Source organism: Plectropomus leopardus, chromosome 12, assembly GCF_008729295.1.
Source record: "Plectropomus leopardus isolate mb chromosome 12, YSFRI_Pleo_2.0, whole genome shotgun sequence".
Lineage (NCBI taxonomy): Eukaryota > Metazoa > Chordata > Actinopteri > Perciformes > Serranidae > Plectropomus > Plectropomus leopardus.
In genome coordinates, this window is record NC_056474.1 from 33,284,179 (window position 1) to 33,303,068 (window position 18,890).

Consider the following 18,890-nt stretch of genomic DNA (forward strand, 5'->3'; position numbering starts at 1 on the left):
AAAAGCTGGCAGTTAGAAACTGTGAAATCATGAGGGATCAGAGGATAAGAAAGACCTTGTACGTGTATCAGGAGAGAAGAACACAAGCTGAAGGGAATCAGGGAGAAGACATCCAAGCTCAAGGAACGTTGACTTTTCTAGATTTCTTTTTCATAAACAAAATAACTGTGATACAGATGCTACAAAGAAGGATTTAGAGGAAGCTGATGGCCCCTGTGGAAGGAGCACATATTGCAGATGTTCCAAAGGCCAAAGAAAGCTATAGGCCCCTCCTGGTTAACCCTTATTGTTTACTTTTTCTATAAAGGTATTGTACCTTTAAAATATTTGAATGGGCCCTGAAGCACCAGATATCCAGGTTCATGATCCCAACCAGAGCCTCGCAGAGCAGGAAACACTGAGGCAAATTAATGAACATGAGGAGATGATTATTAAAAGTTTTCTTCTTTTCTTTATTTCTCATGCATATTAATATCCTACTGACATTTGTACATTTATTAAATGAATAAAAAAATAATGAAACAGAGAGCTTTACTATTTGCTGAATTTTAGTGACATTCAAAATACAGTACAGCTTTTGTTTCCTTATTGGGCATCGCAAGACCTGGCATTATAAATCCACTTCACACCGGCAGCCTTAACCATACCATAATGTCACCTGACATAGAGGATGACGTCGATATAACGCTGAAAGTGATGTAATAACCCTTTATGACAGGAAGAACGAGCATTTATGACTACGTCGGGTGTCAAAGTCAATTAGTGATTTATTTCTCACACAAAGGTAAAAAAGCTCTGTAATATTTTAATCCACACAACCCAACCCTAACAAGACAGTCTCATGGTCACTCTTCCTGAACATGGCAGCGCCACATGCTGCTGCCATTAGCAGTGATTCACAGCAGGAACAGGACAGCATCTTGAACACATCGTTGTCCCAAGTCATCTCATGTTACCACTTTGCAGTGGACACAATCAGTGAAATTGGCAAACATCCTAAAAACAAAATAATCCGTCTCTCAAAGTTGCCTCAGTTAAAACTGTGTGTTCGCTGCTCTGAGGAGTGTGTGAGGTGCGCACATTCTCCGTGCATATTCCTTCTTCACAAATGCCAGTTTATGCTTGGAAAAAAGCATGTTTTTGTGAGTACACATGGTTTATGCATCTGGCCCCTGTTCAGTCTGTGGCCCCGTGTCATCCGGCTACACATCTTCATTTGCCCAAATTATATGTAATCTCAAAGTCAATCTCTTGATGAGCCATGTCATCCATCCCTGGCACCTTATTTAAACTATGTGGCTCACTTCCTCGGCGATGAAGAACTGGGGTTGAGCTTAAAGGCACCTCCTTTTCCTCTGAGGACAGCTGCACTTGTCTAATTTTGGTACAAAGATACAATCTGAGGAGTTTAACCTTGCTTTTTTCATACAAGTGTTCCACAGTGCTACAACTGTTGACCTGTATCTGAGGAGACTGAATTTCAGTTGAGTATTTTGAGAGCTTGTTCTTTTTTTTAGAAAAACCATTTGGGAAAAACAGTTTTTCAGCAATGTCTTTGATTTCCTCCACTGTTTTCTCCTTGCCAATGGTCAGGTGTCTCGTTCCTCCTCCACTGACTGCCTTCACCTGTTTGTACCGTCTCTCTTTTTCATTAAAGTCCATCCATCCAAGCTCAACCCTTCTCTTTCTTTTTTTTGCACTTGTATTTCCAATCCAAGGCTTGTTTTTTGCAGGAACTGCTAACTCACCAGACACTGGTCTCTGCCGCAGCCTTGTGAATATAGAGTCTTTCCTGCTTTTTGTGTCAAGCGATGCGATGGCTTGTCGGCAGAAGGCCCCAAAAGGTCTTCTATCTCCATGTTTAGAGACGTACTTTGCCATGTCACCATTCACCATTACAGGGATTACAGATGCATCGATCTGGAAAAACAAATTGGATGATTAGATTTTACTTTAAGCAGACCTGTATAAATAGTACAATGTTGAGTCTTACACATCATTATACCACATTTGTTTCCATTCACTTTCAGTTGGGGATATTCTCCTAATCCCTTCAACATCTTACTGATTTTGTTTTCACATCCGATTTTAAACATAATATCTCTAAGTCGATCCATGCTAAAATACATTTTAAAAATTCCATTTTTAATTTTATTAATTAAGACTCATTAACCTTCATTTTGGTCAAAATTTGGGCTATGGTGATTCTACAAAAATATTTGTCGTTTTTTTTACTTATTTTCCTTTAGTGAGGTCACAACTGATAGATTTAATTTCATGCCAGCATTTTTTTGAGGTCATTAAGTCAGTTTAGCAATATATTAATTTGTTGTTGAAGATTTTCAGTCATGCAGGTCATGGTAATTCTGAGTGCCATATTGTAGGCAACAGTTCTAACAGACTGCTTGGGAGCAGCAGGCTTTAAACCTTGAGTGGGTGTGGACCGACCAAAACGATCCTAACAACTCTGAAACTCAGAACTCATGTGACCTCAAAAACTCTCTCAGAGTCCATTTCTAAGGGTTACATTTGTAGGACATTTCTAGGATTTTAGCTTGTTTCTCGGATTTTAGGACATTTCCAGGATTTTAGAACATTTCCAGGATTTTAGAACATTAAGGACTCAGCTAGGACCTCTGTCCTGCTGTTTCACGCACTTTGGCACCTTACGTAAACTACAAGTACAAAAAAATTTCCCAGTGTTAATCACTGTATTTCTATTGTGAAGTAGAAAATGGTTGGGGGACCACCCGGCACCCTATCAGGGGCCAGATTTGGCCTGCAGGCTGGAAGTTGAGAATTACTGGCCTACTTGTTCAGCCCATATAAGTTTAAAAATACTTCCTTTTCATTTGTTTTCAAGGAAAACACACCTATATTAACATAGAAAAATATAGAAACTCCACAGCTTGTGAATTGGGTGCTGCTAGCTGTTGTCCAATAAGAGGATTAAACTAAATCTTTAGACTCCACATTCTGACAGATCACCTGTGGTCGGCTATTTTTCAGACCCAACAAAAAAGTTTAGTAAGTAGTGAGATTCCCAGCTTTTTTGAATTCCCAAAATTACTATGCTGTGCGACGCCTGCTGTGGCATTAAAAACTGATTGGAAAATGAGTGCAATTAGCTGATAATTAACCTGATTAGCCACCGTTGGCTGCAATTCATTTAACCCCTCCTCATGGCACTGCTAATTCACTGTCTATCATGTGTGTGTTAGATGGTGTTTTAAAGCTTTTTGTTTATTTGTTTGTTTTGGTTACCCTTTAGTGCTGGAAAGATACGTTATGCACAGACACTTAATGTGTTGTTTTTTTGACAGCGATCGAGGTTTCTTCTGTTTATTTCTATGATGTTTACATGAATGTGTTGCAGACAGTGTAGAATGATCAGAGAAAAAAGGCTGACGTGTCGATAGTGAGTTTACTGTGTCCTTTTGGGTTTTACTAATAAGAGTCAGGACGTGTATCTATCATCACTGGTAGACTGTTATATGGCTATTTGACACACACCTACTCAGTGATTATCCCAGTGTCAGGGAGTCTACATTGACAGCAGAGCTTTGAGAACTAGCCAAGGTAAGCCAACCCAGGTAGAAATCTAGTTTGGTTTAGAATATCAAACTACTTTGTAAAAAAAAAAAAAAAAAAAAAAGATGAAATTAACAATATACATGTGATATGAAAATATAGGCCTAACAAAATTAAAACATAAAAAAGTCACGTCAGCAAAAATGCGGCTGACATTTGTTGTGAAAAAGTTTTCGGAAAGGTGTTCTTCACAGATCATACATAGACCAAAACCAAAACAAACACTACAACAGTATAACACCACTGCGCATGGGGAAGTGCACAGGATGTCAGTTTTGGTTTTGTACACAGTGTCCACCAATGGGGCTGCTCAGTTAGGGAAGCAATGGTACAATAAAAATAAATCAACATTCCTTTCCTTTTCCTTCCTACACCAAAAATGGCAACAAAATAATGGAACTTCTTGAGCCATTACGTAAATAACACTTTAGTTGAACTACCAGCTAGCTGCTGCTTAATTGTGTGAATTCACAGGTGAATATATTTATTTTACCACTGTGTATTTCTAACATAACAGCTACTCATTCAGCAGCTCTGAAACTTTTAACTTAAGCAGATTTAAATGTGAAGCTCAGAATTGCATTTCTGTATACTGACACTGGGTTTCATGCAGCAACATCAAAGTTCTATTAAACATACTTAAAATGATTTTCCAGAGTGTCAGCACTGGTGTTATAGGAAAATCAAAAACCTATAAATGACAAAATATCTGCCCTGTCAGCAGCAGAGGTGCAGGAAGTATATAGTTATAGTATAGTATAGTATAGTATAGTATAGTATAGCTACTGATTCCACAATATAAAAATACTCTCTTATTTATCAAAGCCATACATAAAAAGTGTTACTTATACCCCATTTCCACCCAACATTAGTGAAAAAAACACAAGAAAAAAAAAAAGGAAGAGGAAAAAAAGATCCTAATCCACACCGTCCTCCTTCTTCATGTCAATCAGGGGCTGAAATCTGTTACAAATTACATTAGTGTATGTAGGCAGGTTTTTCATACACAGGTAAACCTGCTATAGGCTATTGACTGCTATCTCATTGCCAGGAGAGCAGAGCTGTGTACAGTGTTTATTTTGGCAGCTATTTTAGATTTAGTCTTTGTCTTAGTATTTAAACGGAAATGTTTATTAGTTTTAGTCACATTTTAGTCATTTTTATCCTTTTACAACCTCTACCCTTTTAGGGTAGAGGTTGTATCAAGTGTTGAAATTCGTAAAGCAACATTGCACTGACTTTAGTTGGATATGATGCAATGATATACTGTACTATTGCAGTTATATTTATTTTCTGAAGCTTCAAACAAAAATGCAATGAACAAACTTTTACCATGCTTTAAACAACAGTGGCCTAATAACCAATCAGAGGGGATCCCCTCGTAACAGACACTGGATATCAGTAGCAGCTTCAACAACCTTGAGTCTGTCAGCAGAGTTAGGCTACTGATCTTGATTCAGTTTGAGAAAAACGCTTCTCTCTAAAATGACTCTTGCTTTATTTCGGCAACCACAACAAAGGTCACCTGTAATGCTGAAAACTCACTCAGCAAATGCTTGAGATGCTGGCATTGCCAGAAGATCTAAGACCAGACGTTTCAGGTTCTGATAAACAGAACCATGTGCAGCCCAAAAGCAGTCTCTTCAGTTATGGGCTGTGACAGCTGCTCCTTGAATTTCTGCATCACTGTCCTGACACTGGACTCTGACAGGCCAGGCCTTCATGGCCAGTTTGCACTTTGTGATTTTGACAGGAATTTATATCTGGGTTGCTTTGTCTGTGGTGCCTCTTGTCTTTCTTATCCCTTCTTATTTTCATCAGCCTCTTCCTCCCGTGATGCTGGTGACACCGTTTGAGCAATATAATCTTCTGCCTTCCTAAGAAACTCCTGTATTTGTTTGTCATTATTTTCAGTGCTTTGGGTGAGACTGTCAGGTCGAGGAAACATGCAGCAGCGAAGAGAGGTGAGAACTTAACTGGGATCAAAGGAGCACCTGAAACACTGATCCATGTCTGCCTTCATCTTCTGTGCCAGAGAAGCTAGGTCCCTATAGCTAGAAACCTGGGCCTGGGGGAATTCAGACAGGTGAGCACTCAGGTCCAGGAGGGCAGGCAGCACTAGGGATAAGGACACTTTGTCCCTCTGCAGCATCTGCGTATGCTCAGCAAGGGGGACGTGCAGATCTCTCAGAGAGCAGTCAGCCTCTGCCACTGACCTGGTAGTAGACAGTCCCAGCCCATCCCATCAACCACCTCAACAACTGAGTCCTTCGCCTGGAGAAGGTGTGATATCATCAGATATGTGCTGGACCATCTGGCGGGGCAGTCTTTGACCACAGTGAGTCCACACAGCTGCAGCAGGTGCTCCATTGCTACAGATGACATGCGGAGGAGTTTGACAAGTACTCGAACTTTGTCAAGGAGTTGTTGGACAGTGACACTTGCTTCTTTCTGGATCATGTTCACCACGAGCTGCAGTGTATGTACAACGCAGGGCGTCCTCCCTATGGCTCCATACCTAAATAGATAAGAGAACTTAATTAATCATCTAGAATGAATTCAATTGCCATGGGCAACACAATACAATATGATAAACAATGTATGAACAAACACTGGGCCAGCCGCTGCCATCAACACTCCTATGTGGTTGTTTAGGGAAGCACCTAAAACACCTGCTGTGTGACCTTTTTTTGTATTTCAACTTACAGTCATGGTAACATATCAATTTAAACATACGTTTAAGTAAACAAACAACTAAATGGGTGAATGATAAACCAGTAAAGTCAGTTTATGACTTGCTGCTCACTCCTCGTGCGTAGCCATGGTGATGCAACAGGCAGCTGCAACATTGTAGGTGACGCTGAGTGAATTTTTTTCTTTGGTGGTACAGCATAATCACTACTTATTTTGATGAACCCAACTGAGCAAAATTAAAAATGGCTCCTAAATGAAAATTTAGGAGTGGAGCTGAAGGACAAAAGAAAATAAATTTGCAAACAGAAAAAAGTTCACAAGATAAAAGTACATTACAATGTGATTGTTTGTTGAATCTAATTGAATAAATCAATCTGCTGTTGCTTTTCTTTTTTTTTTAAGATTATTATTTGGCTGGGTTTTTTGGTCTTTATTAGACAGGACAAAGTGATAGCATGAAAGGGGGAGGGAGAGGGGATGACATGCAGTAAAGGGTTGCAAGCTAAAAGTTAACCTGCAGCCGCTGAGCCACCAGGCGACCCCTGCTGTTGTATTTCTTTCCAGCATTTCAGAGTTACTCCGAAACTAGCAGAGCACTTTCATGTCACATCCAACCAATATCGTCAGCGGTCCCAAGGAGTTATTAAACTTTGAATAAACAATAATCAGGGCTCTGCTGAGACTGTATGTCATGATATGTCAGAAAAATAAGTAGACAGTGGAAAGATTTTAATGAAGAATGGATTATGGACAGACTCTTAGGCTACTCCCCATGGGCAGTTCAAAACCACTATGTCATATAAGCATACATTTTTTGAGACATGGTATGGTCAATCCACTTTTTGTAGGATGCACATTTTTTTCAAAAGCTCTCTTATGCATTTTATTTATCCCTCACTATACGTGAAATGAGATTAACCAACATAACGCCTATTTAACATCTGTGTACAATGAGAATTTCATCACATCAACAGTATTCATTTTTCTGTGTTGAAGCAGTTATACCTGAGGCCAAGCAATGGATTGTAAGCATCATTTATAATTCATAAAAGCTAACTTTGCTTGTTAACTAGCTACTAGTGTTTTTGTTATTTTAATACATAGCATACTAAATCTCCAGATTGACCTAAATAGTTTCAGACTGTCCATTTGCTTTCTAGCCATGTTAAATTGTATTTTTGTTGACCATATTTGGACATTTAGATCATTTGCATATTTCGATAAAATTGCATTTGTTGTGTGGTTAATACATAAACCTGAAAAATACATATAACATACCTATGTAGCCCTGAACACACATCTTGACTGAACAACACGATTTAAGGTCTGCTTAGGAGAGGACAACCAATGTGTCGACCTCATCGCAATTGAGCACTTTTCAGACCCTCTCAGCAGGGTTGTTTGAAAAAAAAAGCCGCAGGAGAAACACTTAGTGACTTATTTAGATCATCAGGGAACAAGGTGGAAATATATCGTCATTTGTTACTATGCTCGCTGTTCTCAGTAACTGTGGAACACCGCTGTCAGGCCAGTAGATGCTGCTCGCGGTGAGTTCAGGTGTGCAAATGCATAAATTCAGATGATTAAAAAAAGGAACAGAAGAAGCTACAATAAAATGTGTTTTGTGTACGAAAGCTGAACATCTGTTCTTTATCTTTATGTATTCATTGTTTATATATTTAAAACACAAAATGTTCTGGATGACTTGAAAAATTAGTAAATATGGCCAAAAATGCTGGCGCTGGCTGGCAACTTCAGATTAATACTCTGGCAGGGAAAGAGTTAACTAAAAGAATTTACCTTTGGTTTTTGACAAGTTGAGTCTTCATCACTCTCCTGGTATTCCTCATCAGAGCTGCTGAGCTCATCATCATCATGTCCATTATTTTTGAATGCTGCAGCCATGTTGCCTCCGTTATCAGTTATGACTGTCACAATTTTTCATTTTGGTATTTCTCAATCCTCTCTGCATTGGTCAACACAAGTCTTTATGCCCTCTGCAATGTGTGGGAGATCTGGCCAAGTCTCAACAATATGTGCTTCCCTTTGTTCTCCTGAGTGCAAAAGTAACATGCACTAATTGCAAGGAATGATGCTGTGTGTCCTTTTTTTGTTCATATGGCCAGGCCAATTGTTATTTTGCGTGCTGTGGCAAGTCTTTCTTTGAATTTTTGTTTTTCATCATTGTAAAGCCTGTCAACTAAGTTGTTTACTTTTGTTTTTTTCAGATATGGTCAATGGTCCCCATCATAAGGATGAACTATACGGCAGGTAGACCGCTGGGTCCAATCTTCTGGGCAATTGCCTTTTATTTAGAAGCTTGTTCCAGTGAGTCAGCTTTGTATTTTGATCCAGAGGAGACCGCTGCTGTGATAGTTGACCTTTCATTCTCTGCTCAAGGTTGCTGTTTTTGGGTAGCCGTGTCTGGGGTCTGGGTGAGGAAACAATAAGACTGGATACAATAACTTTCTATACTGACCTCCTGAAGGCCTACAGATGAATTCAAATTACGTTCAATCCAGGCTTACAGGCTTAACGATATCACACATTAATCATCATTAAAATATAACAGAATATCAAGTATAGCTTTTGAAAATTCAAATGATGTGATAACACAATACAACTCGCCTATTATATAAACCTACCTCGCCTTAGAGCTAAAAAAATCATACACAAATATCTGCTGTATAAACTGCTGTGTTATTTTAGAAACAATAAATTGCAGTTTGACTAGCTAGCGGGACATGTTCACGGCTCCTCATTAAGCTTTATCTGGTAAGGACATGAAAATGGACAGAGCATAAATACAAGGAGCTTGTTCAAAATAAATTAACTCCCAGGCTAGTTATAAATGTTACAGCTGCAACACATGATGTGCACAAAGACACATTGGGGAGCATAACTGTTTTTTTTCCCCCTATGTTTCAGTCGAACAACATTATATGATTAATCATTTCACTTGTCCAGCCCTAACACTTTTTTTGTCCTGGACAAGCCTAACGTTAATTATAAAATCCTAACATTACATGTTTCACTCAAGAGCTTTGAAGCAAGCAAGCTGACATTAACCCAGCCAATATTGTCCTTAAAGCCAGACTCATTGATTAGCTACCTCAAACTGAAAACTTGTTTTGCGAGAAAGACTTCCAGGCTCTCTAGCAAAGTTGGCACAAGTTAACATAACCGACTGTCCACTAACACTGTCATAAGGTTAACATTAGGACTCTTCATTTAACATTAGTTAGCTGACTTACCGTGGCATAAATAGCAGCATGGTGCGTCTTCAGTTGTCTTGTTGGTAGTGCTCTTCCCACCTAGTTTGTAGCCACAGGGCTCCTCTCCGTCCCCCATGACAACCATGCATTGGGTTTTCCTTTCTGCTGAGTTATAAGTAAAGTGTGTCCAGACGTCCACTCGTTCTTTTCGACCAGGCTCTTTTTTTCATTGAAGCCATCATGTCAAACACGCTGTCAGTTTGGGGCATCATCACCTGTACGGCTGATGTTCTGGGAATCTGCACACAAACCTCAACCAATTCAACCAATGACAGGGATGCATTATATTTTAACAAAGTAGATGCACAACTAGGGAAAAAAATAATGCATTTTAAATGTCTGACAGCCCATCACTAACGTTTTAGCCCAGTCCTCTCTTGTCATTGAAAAAATACATTTCGTCACAGCTTTTATTATGATAGATTTTAGACTACTAGATAGATAGATCGATAGATAGACTATTTTTAGCTTGTCATCATCTTGTCTTAATCATGGAAAAAAGATTGAGGAAAACATTTTGTCATGGAAAAGAACAACGTTAATACTGTGATGGGTGTATGGGTGAGTGTGGGTTGTTTTGATGTGTCTGATGTCATGAAGTGGCCAGAGAACCGGTAAACAGTAGACAGTAGTATAGACAGAGCTCTGTGAAAACTTTACAGTGCTTACTTCTCTTTATCTCTTACTTATTCAGTTACTTTTCAAACTCGTTGCAGACTAACTTGGGTTGATGTTTGAGTGCTGCTTGGGCGGAGACGGTAATTAGAGATGGTGCATTACTGCACCTGGCCAGTTAAGTAGCTGAAATTAGCGCTTTTACAATGCCAGTTGGTAAATACCCATGACTGCTGCAGAGTCATTTGATCTGGGTGTAAATGCTGATTGTTCACTTTGTCATTGCATTAAATCCTGATGTTAGTGGTTGCTGGCAGGTTTTTTGCACAGTAGCAAAGATGCTTTAAGTTCAAGAATTTAAGTACTATCAGGGAAGTATTAAAAGTAAAAGTACTCATGCATAAAAGTTTAATTTTAAAAATCAACAGTAAAAATAATTTAAAGGAAAAACAGCAAGTTCTACATATTCTGAAAATATGGAATTATAACATTATTTTGCATGAAAATTATTTAAACAATAAGAAAAAAATACTTTTCTAATTAACTGACTAATTGTTGACTAATTGTTTTAGCTGCATGTGTATATATTCATATGGTTTGTGCACAAAAATCAAAAAGTGTAGTGGGCAAAGTGGCATGAGTTTAAAATGCTTAAGTTGCATTTAAGTTAAGTACTTGAGTAACTGTACTTAGCTACATTCCAGCTGTGGTCAGCAGAGGGACACAAAGGAACTGACATTACAGTAATTGGGATCAGTGGACCATGTATAGTAAAATTGAGACCCGCAAATTTACTAATCCACCTTTATAATTACTCTTAAACAAAATCTAAATTTGATTAAATGATATTCATGCATTTTTTTAAATGTTCCTCAGGTATAAAACTTACTTTTCCTTGTATTAGACAACAGTTTGTGGCCTGTGAAAATGAGATGTTTTTCTCTTTTCTTGGTAAAAGTGCTCTAAACAGGCCTAATGCAAGAAGCGATATACAAACAAATTTTCTCTTCTTTTTGTTCTTGTCCATTTTGTTGTTTTGTTAGTCCCCATTGATTTCTATGATTTAACATTTTTTTCTTATTTGTGCTTTTCTCTGAGGTAGGACCAAGAAAGTAGTAATGACTGGATTATTAAATTTTAAAGTGTATAAGTACAATCAGGGAAATGTATTTATATATTAGAAACAAAAGTAATCATGCAGAAAAATTTAAATACATCTAATCAATAAAAATAATTTAAATAAAGGAAAAGCAGCAAGTTCTCATTTATGAGAAGCTGCAACCATTATTTTTTTTAATGAAAAATTACACAGTATTATACACAAAATATTTGCCAATTAATTTTCTAATCAACTGACGAATTCAGCTCCACTTGTATATTTTCATATGTTTGGTTTATGTGCACAAATCTTAATTTGAAAAGTAGTTATCTAATAATAGCAGTAGAGTGAAAAATACAATATTTCCCTCTGAAGTCTAGTGGAGTAGAAGTAGATCGTGGCATGAGATTAAAATAAAGTAAAAGTACCTTGAATTTGTCCTCTGGTACAGTACTTGAGTAAATTTTAGTTACAGTTCAACACTAGTTGAGGGAAGCACAGTAGCTGACATTCCAGTAATTAGGATCAATGCACAGTATATATGCGCAGTATAGCAATGTCTCTTTAGCCCTTAACTTAACTTTCTTAATGCAGGACTTTTACTCTAACAGGGTATTTTTGCAGTGTGGTATAAGTACTGTTAGTAAGACAATGCAAATGTTTTTCCATCGCTGAGTTTTTGATTATCCTGTAACATCAGTAATGAAACTCTAGATAATCAATTTACTGTGTTTCAGTTTATTTAAAAGTGCATCAATGTCACTACTGCAGAAATTCTTCTTCTTGCAGCGTTTTTTTGGTAGCATCTCATTCTCGAGCATGTGCCAGAGTCTTTGCACACGGCACAAAACCTGCTCTTATATAGTGTTGAGGGGGCGTTACCTGTGCAACAGGTGATATATGTTCAAGTGGGATTCATCATTAAACCCACCTAATCAGAGCAGGTTTGGATGATCAAGAACATTTGGTGCATCTGAAGCTGACTTCCCTTTGATTTTCTCTTACCCGATAATAGAGAGAAAATATATGAGAAATTTAAGAGAATGATGCTACATTAGACCAAACCACTCATAACATGTTCCTACCTCAGAAAAGAGCAAAAATAAGAAAACTTTGGTGAATCCCAGAAATCAATGGGTACTAACAAAAAAAAAACGAATCACAGATATTATCAAAAATAAGTGAACATTTATTTGTACATAATTTCTTGCATGATGCCATTGTCCCATAATACAGGAGCAGTCTGACTGGAACCATCTTCTGTTCAGCCTGGGGAAGATGTGTGTGAAGGATCCATGTTGTCCCACATGAATAGAAACAATAACAGCCACCTGCTTCCAATGATTTGTGGAGGCAAATAACGGCCAAGATGTTAATTCTACTTTGTGTGCGACTGTTTCCTGAATCTTTTCTGGTAAATGTTATTCTGTCTTTGTCTATCTCTCACCACAGATTCCCTTGTGTGGACTGTCATGTGTTGTGTCAGATTTCCTTTCTGTGCAAATTTTTCACCACAAATAGGACATATGCATGGATTCTCTTTTTTGTGGATGGCCAGGTGTTGTTTCAGGTTTCCCTTCTGAGTAAATCTTTTACCACATAGAGAGCAACTGAAGGGTTTCTCTCCAGTATGGCATCTCATGTGCATCTGCAGATGGTACTTCTGGCTAAAATTTTTACCACATTTTAAGCAGCTAAATGATTTATAACTTCCAGGATCACTGAGAGGAAGTTTGTTTTTTGTGGGACTGAAATCTGTCTGAGGTTTCCAATCATCATCATCATCATCATCATCATCATCATCATCACTGTCTTCAGTCTCAGTGTCAGAGGAGTGTGAGGTCACCTCATCAGATCCAGAGAAAGCAGCTGCTGACGCCTTGCATGGTTCCTCTCCATCAGCTCCTGCTCCCAGGTGCTGAGCAGTACATGTGGCCGGGGCCTCTGCCTCTCTGTCCTCCTCACACAGTCTCTGATGAAGCTGTGACAGCTGAGCTTTCTCCCCATCACCTTCACTTGTCACTAGGACAGCAGTAATAGGGAAATCTGGGATCTGCTCCTCCTGTGGTCCCTGCAGCTGGCTCCAGACCTCCTGAATGCTGCAGAGATCCTGCTGTTCCTCTTTAATGTGCAGGCCCCCTGGGTGCTCTGGGTCCTCCTGGTGCAGGCTGAGCCTCCACTCCTGCTGCTCCTCTTTGATCACCGCCTGAACTGAAACATTCAAAGACAGACAGATATCTATCGATTACGTAAATAGGTCGATTCACGTAATATGAGTTGACGCGTCGCACCGTTTCACACAGCGTGCGTAATGAGAGCGTGAGCAGCGCCGAGCGTGTAGTGTTTTGTTTCGGCGCTCCTGTATCAGGTCAGAGCTGCACACTGCCGGCCTGAGCAGCGCTCGTCAGGCGCGTCTGAGCTGCGTGTCAGCTGCAACACATCTAGAGAAACGGTGGCTCGCCGTGTTTTTACACGTGACGTTCGCGTTTTGTTGACTCTATAGCACTTTCTACTGCAGTTTAAAGTCTTTCTTTGTCACAGAGATAAGGAAATACAAAGGTGTTTGTTTTACCTCAACTTCCTCGCTTCCCTTTTAAAAACAGCAGAGCAAGCTATCTGACTGTGTCTCTGTGGACAGAATGCTATCAGTTGCTGTTACAATGCATTTTATTTTGAAAAATTTACAGGATGGGGTAGTCAGCTGTGCAGGAGCTTGTATAACTTCATAAATGAGTGGAATATGTGCTTATAAATATGAAATTACAGCACTCATATCTGCAGGCAGCAATATGCCTTAAGGCCCAGTTAAGGCTGGACTATTTTGATGCAGAAAGAATGTACTAGTTATAATTATTTCTGTTGTAGAGAAGTTATAGTGTTATTCAAATTGCACTAATTTTACTGTAAAATGTTTTGTTGGACTGCTAGATTTGAGGTTTGTTACTGTAACAAAGGGTAACTGTTTTATTACTCCTCCTAAAAGTGATTTCAGTTTTACATTGTTTTGTTAATTTTGCTTTTGGATTGCTAAATGTAGATTGCACTACATTCCTTTTACCTGGAATTTTATTTTGGAAAGACTTTACATCAGACTGTAAAACACAGATTACCAGTTAAGACTGGGCTATTTTTTGTTGGGGAATAATGCCCTGTCGTGTATGACAAGTTTTAAAATGTTATTTTCGGTAAATTTGTTGTTATATTATTCGAGTCACTAAAAAATAATAGCTACATCAATAATAAAAAAAAATTAAAAACTCGATAGATTAATCTTTTAAAAGGAAAAAATAATCAATAGATTAATCGATAAAAAAAATTGTTAGGTGCAGCCCTAATCTATTTAAATGTACACAAATAGATAGTATTATTACTAGTAATACAAAATCCAAAGGCCTGTCATAATGCACATATTTAAAACTACCAAAATAAACTGACTATAGCAATACAATCAGATCACAAGTGTTCCTGCAACACTATGAACAGAAAAGCCTTTCCATGAAACACTAAAATTTTGCAAAAAAAAAACAAAAAAAAAACCACCATTTACTACTACCATTTATCACAAAAAAAGTTTTTTCACGGACATGAAGTGTATATTATGCAATTGGAAAAAAAAACACATTTAACAAAAATGTGATGGAAACCCTTTTTAGCTTTTCTAGGTCACATGATGCTATGGCTATGTGCTTGTCAGTAAGAACTGACTCCTTCATGACACAGCAGGCGCTTCATGAGGTGTTATTGCATAACATAACTCTTCAAAAGTTGAACTGAATCTAATGCGATGGCTGCTATAGAAATAAAGCTGCTAATGTTTTGAACATCCACCACCGTGCTTCTTGGAATGTTACTTTCAGCTAACTGCCGATGCCGGTATCACACGAATTTTCACAAAAGCTCTTTCAAATATGCCACAAAGTGGCAAAATCTAACAAAGCTTTTTTTACTTTGGAAGATATTTCACCCATGATTTCCTCCGATTGTGACTGTACAGTAAAATAATATCACTTTAGCAACATCAAACTCGGGGTCATTCTGAGCAGGTTTACAGTATATGTATTTCAAAATTGAGGAAATTGTGTTAAAATGACATTTGAGGTGACTTGTCCTTTAAATTTCTGCAAAACTTGCAGCACAATCAGCACAAATTTCAAGCTGATCCTAATCAGTGTGATTCTGAAAAGGATTCCATTGAAATTTTCAGCAAACCACTTGAAGTTTAAGTGCATATTGGCCTGATATTCAATGTGTTGCAACTGATTTGGACTTTTCCTTTAAAATGCTTTCCTATTTTATATTAAAACAGTCTGCAACATTCTGAGCCGAGTTCCACTGGGATTCTCAGCAAACCTGTTATCGAATTGTTTTGTCATGGGTAAAAAATTGTCCCATGCAATATAATGCATAATGTGCATACGGATATGTTGTTTTTTCACAAAGGCTGCCAGCAGTAAAATGACTTAACATTTTACAGGACATCATGTTGTGTAACAGTGATCTTAACACTGGGATTTTCAGGAAGCCAATGCCATTTCATACATTAGTACGGCAACCAAGGTCGGAAAATGGCACAAATAGACACCAGCCAAATGCTGGTAAAATATGCAAGTGGCTGATGGTTTTGCTTTACTCACAAGCCAAAAAAAAATCTATTGAGTAGCTGGTAGCTTTTGGAGATGAGTATCATGAACGTTTGTTTATGCTAGCTCCCAGGGATGATAAATTCGTCCTGGTTCCCTCATCAAAAAGCCTACAGAATTTTATATTGTGGGATTTTCCCATTGGATTTAGGATCATTGCAGGAAAAAAAAACTCTGTGCTGAACAAACATTTATGTGACTTAACAGTTTTTTTCAATAAGATAATCTTCACAGATAAACACCACTCTCAGGTTTTTTGAATCCTAAATACAATCATCAAACGTAAAAAGCTAATGTTAGAGTATAAACTAACTACACTATGAGCGCATCGCCACTGCTGCGAGGCTGCAGAGCTGTGTTTGGTGCAGCTTGATGTGATGATATTTTTATAGTCTCATTTAGCTTATTAGCAGCCGCCTCTTACTGTCCTCATTAATAATCTAAAAACACATTTTTCTCCACATAAATGTTTAATATGTAATAATAAAAACATTAGATATAAAAATAAAACATTGTTTATTGATAGTTGGGTTAAAAATTACATTTTGTCTGTGACAACTTCTGAATGAAAGCGGACTCCTATGTACTGATACAGAGTTTCTAAAGAAGTATGGAATTCCAATTATTCGGTCTGAGGTGAATTAAGTTGATCTTACGGTATGTCCTAATCTTAGAAGACTGACCATAGGAACCATTGTTTCTCCAGCCAAACCTTTTTGGAACTCTAATTATGAAAATATTAAATAGGACTCTGATTGGAATTTTAATAACAAATATAGTGTCACCAACAAAATTCTTAAAGGTTCTTTTAAAATCATACATTTGTGGATGAACACTGTATCTTTTGTAATAATGACAACTTAAGTATGTGTCACCTGTTTTATGAATGCCTTTGCATTAAATTATTTTGGATGCATATATAACATTTCTTTGAAACACTGACAAGTAAAAGAATTCAATTAGAAAAAATACATATATATTTTTGTACAATACAATGGACTTGTCAAAAAATGACTTTGATTTTGTTTATTTTGTATGGAAAATGTACATACATAAATGTGAATGGACTCAAAAGAAACCAAAAAACACAAGAATTCAAAATAGAGATAGGTCATTATATCCAAACATTACACAGACTTTCTTCTGTTTTTGCTTTTTGTCACACTTAAATGTTTCAGATCATCAAACAAATTTTAATATCAGACAAAGATACCCTGAGTAAATTCAAAATGCAGTTTTTAAATGATGATTTCATTTATTTTGGAAAAAAACACTATCCAAACCAATCTGACCCTATGTGAAAAAGTAATTGCCCCCCTTGTTAAATCATGAATTAACTGTGATTAACCACATTTTTTGGAAAGCTGAGTTCAAATTTCACTAGCTACACACAAACCTGATTACTGCCAGATCTGCAGAACCAAGAAATCACTTCAATAGAACTTGTCTGACAACATGAAGTGGGCTAAAAGATCTCCAAAGGCAACACATCATCTATGTTAACTACAGAGCTTATCTCATGCTTCTAACCACAAACACATCCAACAAACCCAGAGACTTTGAGACGAAGGAACCAGAGATGCTACATGCTAACTGTTTTTGTGTGAAATGAGAGAAGTGACTGCAGGAACACACGTGCAACAAACCCCACAGCGGCTAGCTTGCTAAGTTAGCTCGAGCTAACAGGCTGTGAAAGAACCGAGTCTGTGAAGGACTACTGTGACTATTCAGTGATGTTTATGTGTCGCTGTACTGACCTGCTGTTAGCGGCCTCTCTTTGGCTTTACACACCGAGTCCAGCAGCGTCATGTGACGGCTCTCCATCTCCTTCTCATACTGGCTGAATGTTGCCTCCAGGTGCTCCATGATTTCAGAGACAGCCGCGGTTAGCCGCTGGTACACGAACACTCTGGCACTCTGCAGTCTCGCCATTTTGCACAGTGGACTGCTCCTATCACAGTTACCAAAAACAAAACTCAATGATGGCAGCGTTTCTCTTGTTAGCCTCAGCTGAGGTGCCTGCAAACACTTCCTCTTTGTCTTCTTCTTGTACCGCTAGTTCTTCTTCTTCTTCTTCTTTTTCTAGGTTTATTGGGGGTTGACAAACAACATTTTGGCGCATTACTGCCACCAAGTGGTATGGAGTGTAGAGAGCGCGTTAACCCTTTGAATCATGGGCAAATTGGTTTAATTTCTTTCAGAAGGGGAGAAGGCATTGAGCAACTTAACAAGACATGCCCCTCAAAATAGCAAAAAGTTACAAGAAAATAACCTAAAAGAATAAGCACCCCCCCCCCCCAAAAAAAAATGATGATGATGAAAATGATATGTATAAAATTACTGTTATTATGAATATAGTTTTCTGTAATTCACTTTGTAACCTGAAAACCTCCCAAACGTATCAGTCTAGTGGGACTGACTGTTAATAACAAATCATTAGCAAATACATTTGTTTTAAAATCATATCCTCCAATTTGTATACCAGTGATTTTCTTCTCTGCTCGTATAGCACACACTAAAGGCCAATGCCGTGTAGATCTTAATAGTTCGAAAGGCTCAGATACAATGCCATTAGTTTTAATTGATGCAACGGGTTTGTTATAAAGGACCATCACCCAGCAGATAATGACTGGTCCAAAATCAAACTTGGAGAGAGCATAAAACAGGTATTGCTACTCAAGCCTATCAAAGGCTTTTTCAGTATCCAACAATAAGGCTATGGCTGGATGCTGTAGGGTACTGACTTTGTCCATTACATAAAAAAGTCTCCTCATATTGTTGGAAGCAAGACGGCCTGTAACAAATCCAGCTTGATCGAGGTGTATCAATGAGGAGATGACAGTCTCTATAGGCATATCAAGGATTTTAGCAAATAGCTTATAGTCATTATTTAACAAACTAATGGGGTGAAAATTAGTCAGATTCAAATAATCTTTACCAGGTTTGGGCAGCCTAGAAATAGTGGCTTGGTGCATA

The 18,890-nt window shown here is 38.0% G+C and overlaps 1 protein-coding gene across 4 annotated transcripts; it reads right to left on the minus strand.

Moving 5' to 3' along the window:
- Positions 1 to 4,207: 4,207 nt before the first annotated feature.
- On the minus strand, positions 4,208 to 17,969 carry LOC121951403 (zinc finger protein with KRAB and SCAN domains 5-like). Of its 4 annotated transcripts, none has more exons than XM_042497714.1 (5): positions 17,672 to 17,969; positions 13,121 to 13,485; positions 9,540 to 9,799; positions 8,086 to 8,716; positions 4,208 to 6,109 (listed from the first exon to the last, which is right to left on the minus strand). In XM_042497714.1, exons 1-3 carry the CDS (start codon positions 17,844 to 17,846, stop codon positions 9,671 to 9,673), a joined length of 669 nt encoding a protein of 222 aa, XP_042353648.1. In that variant the 5' UTR covers positions 17,847 to 17,969; the 3' UTR covers positions 4,208 to 6,109; positions 8,086 to 8,716; positions 9,540 to 9,670. The 4 variants fall into 4 exon arrangements, 3 of the variants coding, with proteins under 3 accessions (XP_042353648.1, XP_042353647.1, XP_042353646.1); XM_042497713.1 differs by having other exon boundaries at positions 9,540 to 9,811; XR_006106393.1 differs by lacking the exon at positions 8,086 to 8,716.
- Positions 17,970 to 18,890: the final 921 nt, after the last annotated feature.